The 16,161-nt window shown below is 40.6% G+C and overlaps 1 protein-coding gene across 1 annotated transcript; it reads right to left on the bottom strand.

Annotated features, from left to right (window-relative positions):
* Positions 1-2,590: 2,590 nt before the first annotated feature.
* LOC146552714 (YTH domain-containing family protein 2-like) lies at positions 2,591-11,392 on the bottom strand. The gene is made up of 6 exons (XM_085257499.1): positions 11,187-11,392; positions 10,940-10,964; positions 9,649-9,728; positions 7,003-8,700; positions 4,376-4,441; positions 2,591-4,055 (listed from the first exon to the last, which is right to left on the bottom strand). Exons 1-6 carry the CDS (start codon positions 11,211-11,213, stop codon positions 4,032-4,034), a joined length of 1,920 nt encoding a protein of 639 aa, XP_085113625.1. The 5' UTR covers positions 11,214-11,392; the 3' UTR covers positions 2,591-4,031.
* Positions 11,393-16,161: the final 4,769 nt, after the last annotated feature.

Here is a 16,161-nt window from a genome sequence, read left to right as displayed (position 1 = left end):
ATATATATATATATATATATATATATAATATAATATATATATATATATATATATATATATATATATATATATATATATATATATAGATATCTATATCTATATATATAGATATATATAGGTATACATAGTGAAAAATTCCTGATTAAAAAAATCCACTTTGAAAATTAGATGCAAAATATAATAAAGTGACTGAAATTGCAGCCAGTGAGGTCCAAGAACACAGAGTGTATGCATATATTATTCTTTTCTATTAGAAAAATATCAGTCCATATACATATTAGTTATATTAAGTGCCTTATTCTTTCAGGACTGCTTCTATTTTTTACTTTTAGCTATGGGCAGGCTTTCTGAAACAAAATGCACGAAATCTAATTTAGTCATGTAAATAGAGGTCGGTTTGGCGACATGGTGAAGCGTCACTAATGGAAGAAAGAGATGGATGCCTTATGATAATGAGGGGAAAATAAAGCAGATCCATGACCTTGTAGCGCAATATGAACCCACCGACACAATGCATTCAAGTAGCTCTCTCTAAACAATACTTCCCAACAGAAAATATTTAATAATCTTTTTTCCCCTGTGTGAAAAATTTGCAGGGACTAATGTTTGAAATATGAAATAAATAACCCGCCACGGGCCTACATCAGACCATTTCTTTAATCAGCTGACAGATCCACTGGATTGTTTGTGGTGCTGCTGTATTAACAGCTAAATTTTTTTCCGAATCACAGAAGTCAGGAAAGGGACTTTAACTGATAATAATTCAAGTGCCTCTTGTGAATTCAGTCAATATGCCGAATTCTACACATGGAAAAACACAAGAAGTCCTCCACCAACACACGCAGCCATCATATCTACATTGGGTTTAAAAAAAAAAAAAAAAAAAAAAAAAAAAATTATATATATATATATATATATATATATATATATATATATATATATATATATATATATATATATGCCTCCACCTCCTTCATGCATTTAGGTTCATGCGCGCGCTGAGATGTGAGTGGTGACCCCCCTCTATACCACCTCCTCCTCCTCCATTCTCCCTTGGTCCCATTTCCCTTTCTTCTCCTCCACCACCGTCTCTGTAGCAGTATCTGCCTCTGTTTTATGGCCGCTCATTTGCATCCCAGGAGGGGCTAAAAGGCGTCCCCAGAGACGCGCAGATAAGGGTCACGGGAGATCCCCTCGAGGCAGCATGTTTGCCACGCACCCTCCACGCAGACACGACACGTGCCGTCGACCTCCCTCTCGACACTCACACACGCAAACACACACAGATCCTCGCAGGCTACTTCTATCTTTGTACACACAGTTCTTTTACACAGACCCCGCACTTTCATCCCAAAGAGCAAAAGGATGCTCGCCCGTGTCGCCTCATATTTTCCTCTCAGGCCTCTCTTTGTTACATTGTGTACTTTAATAATATATATATTATTTTTAAGCCCATCACTGAGCACATTGTAGTTATGTTGTCCAACACCAGCAGGTCCTTACAGCTTTCCAGGCAGTGTGCAAGAAAGAGGACTTGAACTGAAGCAACGACCCCTTCCTTTAAATAAAAGCGTTATGAGGTATATTCTTTTGACAGACTATGGAATCTATGTTAAGTCAGTTATGAATGTAACGTGTATGGCTGCAAATAAAGAAGTAGTAATAGTGTTTCGCAATTACAGCATACCACATTTTCAGTGTTTGCAAGACTGATGTAAAGCCGCATAAGCTCTAAAAATATTGAACGGCTCTTTGGACGCGTTTTGCATTAAAAACCGACGACTTTCTTTTGTAGTGTTTACATTATCTGTGCAGAAATAGGCTAAATTGTTTAATTTTGTCTACCAGCTTTTCAATTTTAAAGATACATTAGAAATTTTGTAGACTACATATCTTTATCCAGCTGTTGGCAGCGTTTAAGGTCTCACAAAAACAAAATATGAGGGTTAAGCACGTGCCATTTCTATTATCAGTAACTTTTGGAGGAATTTAAAAAAAAAAATAAAAAAAAAAAATGCCAGGAAGAATAAAACCAACGAATCTCAGAGCAAATAAAGTCGCAGCAGGCCCTTGATGCTGAGGCCAGTTTCGGAACGCCATCGAGCCCAGGCTGAAAATCCTCGTCCTTGATCATGTTGAAGCGTCAGTAAATAGTCCTGTGTCGCCCTCTTGTGTCTGCTATGTTCAGTGCAAGCAGCAAAGGTGAGAAAATGGCGGACTGTACGTTAAACAGCTGTACATCACATTTCCTCACTCTACTTCCGCCATATCAAAAGGTAAGAGGAACCAGTTTTTCCGGTTCTTTGCTCCCTTTGAGTGCGTAGAATCTGAAACTAAAGCCGATCAGGCTCATTTTACAATGAGCTGCAAATCATGTGTTGCGCACTGTACACCTGCAGTCTTTTATGCCAGTAGACCATACAAGTGGTGTCTGGCCCAGCGACAGATGAAACAAAACACTAAAAACAATCTTACTGTGCATTCCTGCCTGCTATCAGCACAAAGACAATGCACACAGACAAGTCTGTATAAACAACCTAGGTACTAAAGGGGGGGGGGAAGCAAAGCCCAATGAGAAACCACACATGACTTCGTGGAGCATCTTTATTATGCCACAAATAAAAGCCAGTAGTTCTGAAAGAGGACCTTGCGCTTTTTACTCACCAACAATGACATTCTGAAAATGGTCGAAGCTGATTGTGATATAGTATGTATGGTTGGCTGAGCAGAAACGGGAATCCGGGAGTGTGTAGCACAAAGGCGGGTTTGGAAAGTAGAGGTAAGAAATGCAGGGCAGCACAGTGGGGGGGGGGGGGGGGGGGGGTGTTGGAGGATGAAGAATGGCAGGAAGAAACATTCAGATACCCATATGAGAGGGGAGGGGAAAATAATCAACAAAACAAAACAAAACAAAAAAAAGAAAACCCACACAGACATGCTGCATGACAAAACTGCTTTCCAAACAAGGGGAATGCACACCGTTCTGCTTAATATACCACATTTATTACTTTTGAACTGATTAATAGAAAGAGTGGGTCAAGACCACTCGCATCACTGTCTTTAGAAAACGGAGGAAGGAGAGAAACAAAAAGCAGCCCATAGCAACAACGAATCAACTTGTCCAATAGAAAGAAGGAAAAAAAAAAAAAAAAAGGGGGGGGGGGGTAAATTAGGTCCAAAGACTGTCAGAGGGCCCCTTTTTTTAAGACCTTAAAAATTATACAGTGGGCAAGGTTTTATCAACTTAACATTTCTTTTACTTTCGAACTCTTAAACCTCTTCCATCCCCTTCTAGATCCTCCCTACCCTACCACCCCACACACTCCATCCAACACACTGGGAAAACAAAATGAAGGGCCTTCTGAACATTTGCAGTCCTCTCAAACAAAAACATGGCAAGCGTGTAGAGAGATTCTGGAGTGAGTGTAGCTGGCATACGCCTACGATGAAAATCCACCAAGGAGGAAACTCTGCTGGGTCCCGGTTGAACATTTGAGCATCCTCAAAAGACAGATTGGGGTGGGGTGGTGGTGGGGTTACAAAGAAAATGAGACAAACAGCCCATTTTTCCACTTTGGGACACTATTATTAGTCAACACTACAATTTCTATTTGATTTGTGTGTTTGTGTGAGAATTACAGACCTGCTCTTGGACCATTTAAAAAAAAAGAAAAAGAAAAAAAAGAAAAAAAAACCAACAAGCTGATCCATTCATTTCAAAAAGGAAAAAAAGCAGCATACAAGGGGAGAAAGCATATGTAGTGGAATGGGGGAGGGCAAAAAAAAAAAAAAATCACCTAAGGATGCTATGCATTTAGTTGTAGTCCTATGAATAATTGTTTCCTTTTCTTTTTACTACAAGTTCAAAGTAAGTCTTTAAAGTCAAAAGAAATCAAAGTCTTCATTTAGTTTCTGTCCTTTGTTAATTCTTCACCCCTATTAGAATTTCTTTAAGAGATCTGGATGTAATGACGTAATGGGGTAGAGGGCTTTAAGGGGGCCATTGCAGTCTTTGACCAAAGCACCAACTGTTACTTGACTCGTCCTTGGCGCTCCTAGAACATGAAAGGACAGCGTGTTACACACAAAGCAGAAATTACATCATACAAAATATAGGCACATTGCAATAGATCCTTCCAGTTTCTCTTGTTAAATGTGGGCATCCACTTAATACACATTTTAATAGTTTCATAAAACCACGGCTCTTGTTTGCAAACGACAACCTAAACAGCTGTGGGTTTTAAGGAGGAAAAGCTCGATAATTTAGCAGCGTTACAGGTACCAAAATATCAACTACGTAATGTATGTGAAAAATATCCAAGTGGCACAGACTCAAAGTATGAAAACAGGCTAAATTTATTCAGAATACAGTTACCTGAAGCCTGTAATGACTTCTGTTGTTTGGGTTGCTGGGATATGGCTCACTGCCTTGGACCTCCACCTGTCACAAAAGAAGCAAAAACTGAGCACAACTGAAGCACTTCAGATTGAAAGAGCCAGGTCTTTGTAGTAAGATCATTCAGTAATTTGGCCCAAAGGATTACTTAGAAACAGAGCAGATTCTGAGTGGCCTAGCTCAACAGCTAAATATCAATAACTCTATATACAGATAACAGATATTAAAATAGATAAAACCAAATGTTGTCCATCTCAAACTGACATATATAAGACAATGTACCCTAGATGAATCTTCTTCAAATGTCCATTTATCATTTTTTATTTTTCAGTAAGCAATTAATTCAGGTTTACTGCCCTCAATTAAGTGGCTCAGTTTCAAGTCTGGGTGTAAACATAACTCAAAATGAACAAATCACCACAGGTTAAAATGCTGTTTAAGACTTCGAACACCTGGGATAAAATTTAAAAGGTTTTCCCTTTCTTACAGAGACCACAAAAGAGCAGTTATGCTCTCAATTCATTTTTGAACAGATGTCTTGCCATCAAGCGAGGAAGGAGAAAGCCAAAATACCCAATAAAATTTAATTTAAACTACATACTGCAAATTCACCTCCACCAATAGTCGAGCTTACGTATTTGAGCATAAACATTGTGTAGACAAAGATATTCATGAAAAATATAAGTTTTTGCTTTTTCCCCCCTCTTGTTATTTTAGTTATATTTAAATCTATCCAAGCTCATAGATACTAAGTGGTAACCTCCAGGCAGCGCATTTGGGTTTTTAGCAAGCTACACGTGTTTTTCCAATCACAGCAGTTCTGAAAAATAAAATGCAAAATCATGTCAATAGATGCATCTATATAATGCCAGTGCACACCATTAAAAAATAATTAAGAGGCTAATTTAAATTAGGTTCCAGCTCAACACTGCTACGTGGGTGCTTTGTGGCCCAACAATGATGACAGATGTTAAGCATTGTGGATCTTTGTTACCAGTATCCGCTTGCCTTTTCGCCATTCATTATTCTTCTGATATGCTCTGTCTGAATAATCCACTCACCAGCCAACTGATGGAGAATCCCAAAAGCAACAATCCCCACCCTTGTGTCACACACACTTGGGGTTCAGTATAGTTCATTGAAGGCAAACTTAAAGATGACACTGAATAAAACAACTGTCCCTAGATTTGCCCAACAAATAGAAAATCAACAAGCATTTGGAGACGGGTGGGTGTAATTTCCAATACAGAGTATGCTTATGTAAATTTAAATACTGTCTCCACCTTGATACGCCCATATTTGGATGTAATCCATTTGCCAAAGAGGAAACGCACAATTAAGATGAAATAAGGGCTGGCAGTATGGAGTCATTTCTTGCTTACTACACCAACAAGTTTTGTGTGCTTGCACCAGTCTGTGGCTTAGCTGTGATCCAGCTGACACTGGTCAAATGAGTTGACAATAGGAAAGTGGCATGAGTTGTACCCAAAGTGAGTAACATTTTCCTTCACCCGTTTTCTCAACTCCATGTGTGAGGATGGGCTCACGGGAAGAGAAACTAACAGGGGAGGCAAAATAATTACGATTAAAACTGACAAAACACATGTCTCATCTGACGGACATGAAAGCATACAAATACTTTAAGCACTCACTTCCCTCCTCCCCACCTTTTTATTTGACCCCCTTTTGAGTTTTAGTGGGAGAGGGCAGAGGTCCCATTGACATTTATCCTTCTAATAACGGACAACTAAGTAAATTTTAATTGATACATTTTACTTTTCATTTCAGTTAGCTAGAAAAGCAATGTTATGTCATATCTGGTGCTCTTCGTAACAGAGCTTATTAAAGTAACGCAGGTATTGGATTTAGTAACTGACTAAAGACAAGGTCTCTATTTTGGCATCAAGACTAACTGATCAATGTATCTGTAGTCAAAAAAGAAAAAAGAAAAAGAGTAAAACACGAAAAAAAAAAAAAACAAAAAAAAAAAACAAAAAAAAAAAACAAACACACACACCGCTTGCTTGAAAAAGAAAGAAACCCTAGAAAAAAAAAACAAACCATTGAACGATCCCAGTATAAACTTAACAAATTTCCCTTTTCGGTTTGACATTTTTCCATTTTTGCTCCGCTACCTTCATGCTCAAATAAGCTAAAGAGATTATCAATATCATAAAGCAGTAAAGGGGACCACATCTCTCATAGTTTTAGCAGCACAGCAGCTTCAGCTGTGAACAAGATAACACTGATAAAGTTGCTATAATTACACAACTAAACACCATGCATGTTATCCATTTTATCTTTGTAAATGTTTTCTCTTGCTGTCCACTCTTAAAGTAGAACATTACATGTGACTGTTAACAGGTAGAACATAAAAGCTAAAGGAAAAAAAGATGACAAATTGTTCTAATCCATATAAGCACATGAAAATCAGCTCTCAGCCCATCTGTAAAGGGTTGTATTGTACCGTTTCTTTGTAATGCATAACATCAATGTTGTACAAACACACATACACAGGCTTCAAACACTCCACCTTTTTTGAAGATCACACTTGTTTTTCATTCATTTGTTATGTCATTCACTTTATTCAACAGTGACTTTGTTACCTTTTTCACACACTCTTCTTCTTCCTGACGCTTCTCGTAGTGAGAAAAGTCATCGAAGATGGAAGTGGTGTGTTTATATCCAGCGATGATCTTTAGCACCTGCCTGGCCTTGTCCAGTGGCACCTCCTGTGTGTCCCGAGAGTTGGTCACTGGCTTATTTTCGTTGTTCTCCAGTCGAATGTGCCTCAGTTGACTGTTGGGAACGTCCTTAACAAAGATCCAGCGCACATCAAAACGACCCTTCCACTTGTCCTGCGACCACACGCCAGCAGACGTGTTGTAGTCCACGGGTGAGCGCATTTCTGCTACACCACAGAAGTGACCGCTCCCATTGACACTGAACAGAAGATAAAGTGGTCCTTTACCACCCAGTGAACGGTAAGCTGCATCAAGCCTCTTGTTGCCATGCTCCGTGCTGCACCAGATGTTATACTTGATGGAGCGGTGGATGTCATCCTCGGAGTAGCTCTTGATGATAAACACCCTGCCCTGCTTGGGATTCCAGTCAAAGTCCTTCGGGTTATAGTTGTTGACCATACGCAACTTCTCTAAAACTGGGTGAGGCTCCGAAGGGACCCCTGGAACCACACCCACTCCTGAAGAAGAGGGAGGTGACTGGCCTGTACCACTCCCACTCGTATCCCCAAATCCATTGGCCCTATTCCGTGGTGGGACCCAGCGGGTAGGTTGAGATTGTTGTTGCTGTTGGCTTGGTGGAGGAGGACCACCCTGGGAGAGAGGAGGCTGGGGCATCTGACCCATACCTGGCTGCCCAGTGGGTGGAAGCTGATGCTGACCCATCTGGGAAACAGGTGGAACCAGTTGTCCATTGCTCAGGGGCATTTGTGGATTCCCCACAGCAGTACTTCCAGGCTGCGGGGAAGCCTGATTGGGCGGCTGCCCGTTGCTGGGAATAGGGGGCACCTGCTGAGGAGTGGTGGCTTTAGGCATTGTGCCCTTGTTGTCCCAAGTGCCAATGTCCATGTTGTGTTTAATGGGCGGAGGAGGCAAATTAGCACCAGCCATGCCACCCTTAGTTTTAAGCTTGGGCTGGGGTTTGGCTGGTTTGCTGGCAATATCAGCCCAAGAGGCAGGCTTGGCAGGGGCAATTGAGACAGGAGGCATGCTGGGAGGTCCAACAGATGATACAGGGCCTAGTGGACCCCCACCGGGTAATCCAGAGCCAACTACTTTAGGCACCAAGTCCCCGGTACCACCAGGAGCAGCACCACCTATCTTAAGTCCCGCCATGCCCTGGTCCAGGCTGTTCATACCAGGTGCCTTGTTAAGGGGCTCGTTGGCAGCAGGTGCAAATGGGGACTGTCCATCAATCATGGCACCTCCAAGTGAGCTGGGAGCATAGGCGTAGCTGCTGCTGTAGCCAGAGCTCTGCGGTGTCCCCGACTGTCCCTGAGAGCTGTTGTTACCCCATGCTGAGAAGTCGATGCCACTGGGGAAAAAGTTGAAGCCATGCTGACCTAGAAATGGGTTGCTCCCCAGGGGGCCTGGTTGGCCAAACATAGCGTCCGGGAGGTAGTGGGGTTCCCCATTGCTCAGCTGTCCATAGGAGGCCAGGTAAGGCATAGGAGGATCCCCACCTGTGGACCATGCTGCCTCATTCAGGGAGTAGGAAAATCCTATGGAGGGGCTGTAGTAGCTGGGCATGTACGAGTCCGACATGGCCGTATAGGCATTGCTCTAAATGGAATAGAAAAATGTGATTTAGTGACAACATGGGGAAAAATAAATAAATAAAAATAAATAAATAAAAAAATTTGTGGAAAAGCACCCTAGCATTTAATTATTAAAGCAACATATTTTGTAACATTAACAGCTGAACACTCCTCTTAACATGAGCGCAACTTGTTCTTCATCCAGGGAGTGAAACCACAGTAAAAATAAGTAAAGTAATTGAACTGTCACTGCTCACCACCGATTGTGACAACAATGTAAACAATCCTCTCACTATTCCTCCTTTAAACTCATCTATAAATAAACAGAACTAAACAATGAACTGTTCCCCCACCACCATTTAGAGTGTCTTGGAAGAAGATAAGGACAGCTATTCTTCTGAGTGGACCAAAAGACAGGCTCTATTATTTTCCTCTACAGCCCACTTCACAGTGCATGTGTACGTGTGTTAGTTACTGCACAGGGAACAACCACATTTAACAAAAATTAAAGCAATAAAAAAGGTGAATAAAGAGATGCACATTAATATTCTTCGTAATCAAAACACAAAAATGTGCAAAGTAAACCTTTTTTTATAGTTTCACTTACAATTAATAATATGGCTGAAATTGGGTTTAACAGATGTGCTAAGATTACAGTAACTAGGATATATTTATTCATATATGCACGGTCATGAAACTTGTCGTGGATGCAAGCTAGAGAATATCAGCTGATCTCTACATCACCATTTTAACTTCCTTAAACCAGAATTTCAGTTAACCCTTGTCAGATTTATCTGAATTTTAGTGCAATAAAACAAAAAAGATTCGTGTTCAACTAAGAACATTTAAGGATAAGCCAGTAACAGACTACTTTAAAAAAAAAAAAAAAAAAAGGGGGAAAGATTCAGATTTAAAACAAAAAAACAAAAAAACCCAACAAAACAAAAACCTCACACACTGGGAAAACATTTACCTGTCTGGCCTGAGTATTCAGGTAAGGCTCAAATTCATCGTCATTCAAAGTATCCTTTTGGGTCACAGCTCCGTTTTGCACTGTAAATGAAACAACACTTGTGTTAACAGGCCTGTGCAACCCCAGAGGTGCAATGGGTTAGACATTATCAGGCAATTAACATCAGCACCAACGCCACTCGTTACATAACAAAACCACTCCCTGAAATTAGAACAAGGGGGAAAAAAAGCAATAATTGCTCAGTATGCTTCAGATTACATAGTATGCTCAATTATTTGAATCAGGCCCAGGAAAAATTAAATGGACTTGGAAGTAGTCAAATACTGGCATAAAAGAGCACTAAAGAAATTTAGATTCCCACAGCAATAGACACATTAAAATAATAGATAAAACCAATACTGACATCACTTCGAGAGAAAAAAAAAAATGCATGTTAAAATGCAGGTAGATGAGTAGTGCGTGTGAGCGAGCCCCCCCGCCCCCGCGAGTTAAAGAGCGCTCTCTGTTACAGGTGATGTTCATGTGCTGGAAAACACGAGATTGTCAGAGCTTTTCGGAGAAAGGGACAGAGAATTAAAATAAAAATTATTTGTTCAATGTGTTTATTCAACATTATAGACTGACAGCATAATGATGGGAAAGCGCGAGGGCCTTTCTGACACAGGAAAAGCATGTCGGAAGACGTGTCATTTTGGTTAACCTAGCAACCAGCTAACATTAGCACGCTAGCGTCTCCATGTTAACGAGCGCCAAGAGTCCTTTCAACTTGACGGAGTTGGCTAACATTAGCCAGGTCGCCAGCGTGCTATAGGGTGGCACCTGTAGCCCTAATATTGCAAAAGAAATTTCATAATGTCTGATAATTAAAGACACTGAGCAGTAAGGTGTTTTCCACGCAACTATGGGTGATAAAAGGCATTAAAAGTAGAACCAGGAAAAGGATGCTCATGTGTATCATGCTGCCATTTAAAGTTAGCCACTCTGGAGACAGCTAGCCTGAAGCTACCTGTGGGAACCTGTGCGATTTCTGGGATGTAAAGGACACTTAAAATTGCTTTGTTTAAAGCCTGAAAAATCCCAACCTGAAACACAGTATCATTAGGCGTTTCACTCAAGTGATAAATTATATGAAAACCTTTAAATCGTGTACACAGAGGCCCATTCTACCCGAGCAGCTAGGAAGCCAGCTATCGCGTTCGCGCACGCAAGATTTTCTAAAGCGAAAGGTACATAAAAAGATTCGCACTCTCTCAAACCCAAGTCGACAATGTTAGATAATATTTGATCTTACCTTTATTAGCTTGGCCTTTCGGTCTCTGGATTGGGTCCAGGTGATTCATGAAGGTTTGATTTATGAGAAGAGAGGAAGGGGAAAAAAATAGATGAAGAGATATATTTTCAGCAGTCAGTTCCTTTAGCAGGTGGTCAGGCCTACTGCACTACGGAGCCGCTGCCTCTGAGCTAAGCTATCCTCGCTAGCCCGTCGCGATGCTGAGAAATTTGGCCCCCGTAAATGTTCAGAAAATACCTCTCTTTACCTGTTCAAGAAGACTGCTGGCTGACATGTCTTTCCCCCCCCGGAGCCTGTGTAACTGTATTTACTCCTAAATAAAAGCGGCAGGGTAAAATAATTATCAAGCTATTGAAGCGTTTCAGCCAAGCACCCTTATCTCTCTACAGAGCCTGGTTCTACACAATGGCGGGCTGCAGTTTGCTTGACAGACTCCTCAACATGGCTGGGCGGCCCTCGTCAACCCACGATGGTATTTATTTACAAAAAACGTGCGCCCCCCATTGGTGTGGAGGAGCCAGGGTGATGTTAGAGGCTATTATTTTCATTATAAAACATCAACATCTGAAAGATATTTGAGATAAATTTCTTATAAAACCACTGTAGGATGTAGAATACAACATAACAATATACAATATAACATAAATATGTTATTTATGTTTCATATATATGTGCTTGATGGTTGCTGAATGTGTGGTGCTATGACAACAATTTTCCTCTGGGATTGATCAAGTCTCTCTGATTCTGATTCTGATAAACAAAACCACATCAGGAAATCAGGATTTCTAATCTAAAAATCCTAAAAACTAATCTGTTATATAACTGTTACTTACCCAGGAATTTATTTTCAAAATTCACTGCTGAAACAGTTGCACCTTTAAATCATTTTCATGCTGTTTTTGCACTGCTTTCCAAATCAGTAGAGCAGAAGGTTGCCCCAGAGTGAATGTTGTAGGTTGCAAAATTACGTGTTTCTTCAGAGAAGCCCCCAGCCTGCCCCAGGGGAGCTGCTGTGTGAGCTACAAGCTTGTGAAATCTGTGATTGTACAGGTTGGAGGTATGAATGAATGCAGTGCCGATTCTAGAGTCTATAGTGGCCTTAGGCAAAAATTCACAGGTGGCCCCTTCAACCACCATTCATTAAAATTATGGTTAAAAAAAATCTGACATCATTAAAAGAAATTTCGCACTCACTGTCACAGCCACCACAGCTGGACACCCTTGGCTGCTCTGCTAGCTTAGCTAAATAATATTAAATGTCAAAGAGACTAAAATAAATACTGTGACGTTAGTGGGTAGCAAGTATTTCTCACCCAAAAGTTAAGGCTAATCTGGCAGCAGTTTAGTTATTTAATATTGTACAGTACCAATCAAAAATTTAAGACCACTTAAAAAATGGCAAAAAATCACATTTTACTTGATTGGATCTTATAAAAAGGTTCCAAGTAGAGCTTCAACTTGCAACAAGAAGAAATGGGAGTGAAAAAAGAGAGAAAAAACATGTTTTTTTAGCATGCAGTTTATTGAAAACAGCGCTTAAACTGAAACAGGCTGTTTTACAGCTGATCAAAAGTTTAAGACCACATGCCTTTAAAGGCTAAATCTGTGCAAAAAATGTGGATTCATTGTCATTTTCTGTCAGATAGTCACCCTGTCATGACTTTCTGATGGCAAAGGCAAAAAAAAACCTCTCCCTTTTTGGTTGGGTTGTTGAACTGCATAAACAGGATCTCTCGCCGTGCGCCATTGCTGCTGAGGTGGGATGCAGTAAGACATTTGGAATTTCTTAAATGATCCTGAGAGTTAGGGAACAAAAACGTCAAGTGGAAGACCCCCAAAAATTTCACCAACACTCAGCTGGAGGATCCAGTTGCCTGTCTGTCAAGACACTGGATGATTCTCAACCCAAATCAAGGCTGTTACTGGTGCCGACTGCAGCTCCATAACCATCAGACATCAGAGACTGAAGAGCTTCAAAAACAAAAAAATGTCTTCAAAGGGCTCATCTCCTTGAAAGCCACAAAACTGACTGTTTGGACTTTGCAAGAGAACACCAAACATGTGACATTGAAAGTGGAAGAAAGTTTTATTCTCTGATGAGAAAAATTTAACCTTGATGGTTTCCAACGTTGCAGATCCCACCTGAGATGTTTTCTACGCGGCACAGTGGAGAGGGTGCCATAATGGTCTGGGGTGCTTTTTCCTTCAGTGGAACAATGGCGCTTCAGGAGGTGCAGGGGTGTCAAACGGCTGCTGGCTATGTCCAGATGTTGCAGAGAGCATCCCTCATGACTGAGGACCCTTGTCTGTGTGGTAACGACTGGGTTTTTCAACTGAACAACGCTACAGTACACAATGCCATTTTGCCATTTTTCATGTGATCTTAAACTTTGGATCGGGACTGTATGTAATTGTTGCTATCTGCTGCACTCACTGCTGTTTCTCTTTCGTCGCTACAAAACTACACTGCTGTTTTATTGATTTGTGGTAATCTGAATCACACAGGCTACTTGGAACAGCGTGAGTGGAGTCAAGTGTGGCTCCACTATTGTCATTGCAAACTTTGCATACTGCTACTACTGTATTTTAAAGTTTGTCGGTCCTTGGGGACACACAGACCCCTGGGCACTTAGCGATTGCCTAGTTTGCCTGGTTGTAAGCTGAGCCTCTGAATGAATGAATGTACTTTGTGAGTACTGAGTACTGTGTGAATGTATTTTTTGGGGCATGCAAAGACAGCTGAAACTCTTTGGAACTTCCCTAAATAAACCAAAACTTTGATTTCCTCTGACAAAAACCAAATCATCCAGTTGTCCATCATTTGCAGACACTATTTAGTTTTCTAGGTCTTTATCACCCACTAGTGTTGTTTCAGAGGATAATACTCCAACACTAGTACTTGCTATTTCATGCTCTTTCCACAAGATGGACACCTAGACACAATCCTGAATTTTCAATTTAACTTTTAAAATCAAGTTGTTGTTTTTTTCTTGTGTGTGGCAAGGCCAAGAAATCCAATTATCACAAATGATCCTCCACTTATTTTCCCATGAGTTCCATTATAAAGGAACTCTGCTCACTTACACGAGTATAAAAAGCATTTCACAAGAAGATCCTTTTCTTGAAGTTAACTTTTTCTTTATGTGTTTATCATGTGTTTGATTTTGACCATGCAAGACTCAGTGACACTAATTACAAATGTGTCTATATTGATATTGCCTCAGCTTGTAAGTCATCCTTTATAAACTTATTAAGAATACACCCACTCATTCAAAGACCCAGAGTCATTTTCATCTCAAGACCAACTTTTAATATATTTTAACAAACTGTAATCTTCCAAAACATGTGGTATTATATACAGTCATTTATGTCACCAGCTTCTAGCCTCTGTAATATTTAGTTTGTAATAGTTAACATCATGCAGGGCACTTGAGTGAAATGGTGACCCCCTCCACCCCAATCTACTGTACGTGGCATGTGACTAAATTGCACCTAAGAAGGCACGATACAGGGCCAGGAATAACCCCATCTTTGCAGCTCAGACAATGTCAGCGATGGTCCAAGAGCAGCGTAAAAGCCATTACTCCAGAGATGAAGTAACGCAGATAAGTGTTGAAGAATGGAAAATATAGCAGACTTAACGAAGAACAAATGCAAATAGGGATGACAAACCAGTAGCAGTGACAAGACATTTGACTTGTGAAACATGCCTAGGACAGTAGAATGGCATGCATGTCTCATATTCCACCTTTCATCTCTCAATCATTTTTGGGTGCTTGACTTTTTTTCCCCTGGGGCTTGTTGACTGCTGTGGATTGGACAGGTGGCATAGCATGGCAAAGAGCTGGCTGCTTACCAGCCAATAAAAATAGCTGTGGTCTCCATGATGTCGCCGGTGAGTAAATCATAGCTTCTGAGAGTAGGAAGAGAGAGACATAAAATGATTAAATAACTGCTAATCTCTGTTTTGCATGTTTGCACGAGATTTTTTTTTTCAAGAATTTCTCTTGAAAGTTTGTCTTGTTGTTTTTCGACCTAATTTGTCTAAGTTTGTGTCAGTCTCTGCATGTACTCTTTATGAATTTGGCACGTCTGCATTTTCAGATTCACGTGTAAACACTGAGAACGATGTTAAACCGAGCACAAGGAAAGACTGTTGCATTACTCATGCCTACCATCCGCAACACTGCCATCTTGAGCCAGTCACACTGGCTGCAGTTGCCAGAAAGGGTGTACAAACTAAAGCCGGAGTCTGATCTCACTCCCATACCTGTCATTCTAAAGCCACAACACTATGCTGCTGATGAGGAACCTGATCTGTCGTAAATCTTCCCTGTTTGACCATGTGACACGACAAATTTCTGATTCTGCCCTCTGTCCACCCTCGCATCTCTTTCCCCCCCACCCCCTTGCCACCAGCATTGCCCTTCTAACTGCAGGCCTTGCTGGCACCCTGAAGCAGGAATGTCAGGCAGTAAGGTGACAATCCCACATGCTCAGATGAGAGGTCCTGTGTGCATCTTTCTTGTGTCTGTATGTTTTCTTTTGGCCTTACTGTATATCTGTGTGTGCTTTTCAACGAGTTTGTAATTTTGTATTTTTGTGTGCCTCATTCCGATGACCAATGCAGTTATGTGGCGGCAAAATTGTCTCAGCAATAGGATGTTAGCAATGTAGCACTTGTCAGGCTCTCTGAGGATGCTGTTAATTCACATTCTACCCATTTAATAAGGTTAGCCTCCAATACAGTGGGAATTGAGTATATTTAGCTAGGGAGCACATTGCTTGTTGTATGATTGACTCCCCAGCAATAGTGAAATTTTATTTTCTGTCAGTGTATTACAGATCTGTTTAATAAATATATTCTAAAAAAGCCTTTTAAATCTGTCTGTGTACTTCTAAATAACCAGCGATTTTGCATATTTAAGAGCATTAATTCTAAAAATAAACCAAAACATTATTGCTGATTTCTTTGCAAATCAAACCTTGGTTTTAAATTTGTGAAAGCGTTTTTCCCAGCCCTCAACAGTACTGGTGTTATTGCATGGTTGCTTGCTCAAGAAGGTAATTCTTGTAAATTAGTGCTGGAAGGAGCAACAGCTCCCTGATTGTGTTATTACCTGAAAATGGATATCATTTTGGGGCGTGGCAGTTGTGTAATATGATGATGATTATCTATTGTACCTTCTAAATTATTTCTTAAATATTTCAAGAAATACAGA

Source organism: Mchenga conophoros, linkage group LG19, assembly GCF_057382185.1.
Source record: "Mchenga conophoros isolate Kocher_MC1m ecotype Shallow Benthic linkage group LG19, M_conophoros_male_GT1.1, whole genome shotgun sequence".
In the NCBI taxonomy this organism is placed as follows: domain Eukaryota; kingdom Metazoa; phylum Chordata; class Actinopteri; order Cichliformes; family Cichlidae; genus Mchenga; species Mchenga conophoros.
Note: the sequence above shows the minus strand (reverse complement) of the source record. Positions and strands in the feature narration are given on the sequence as shown.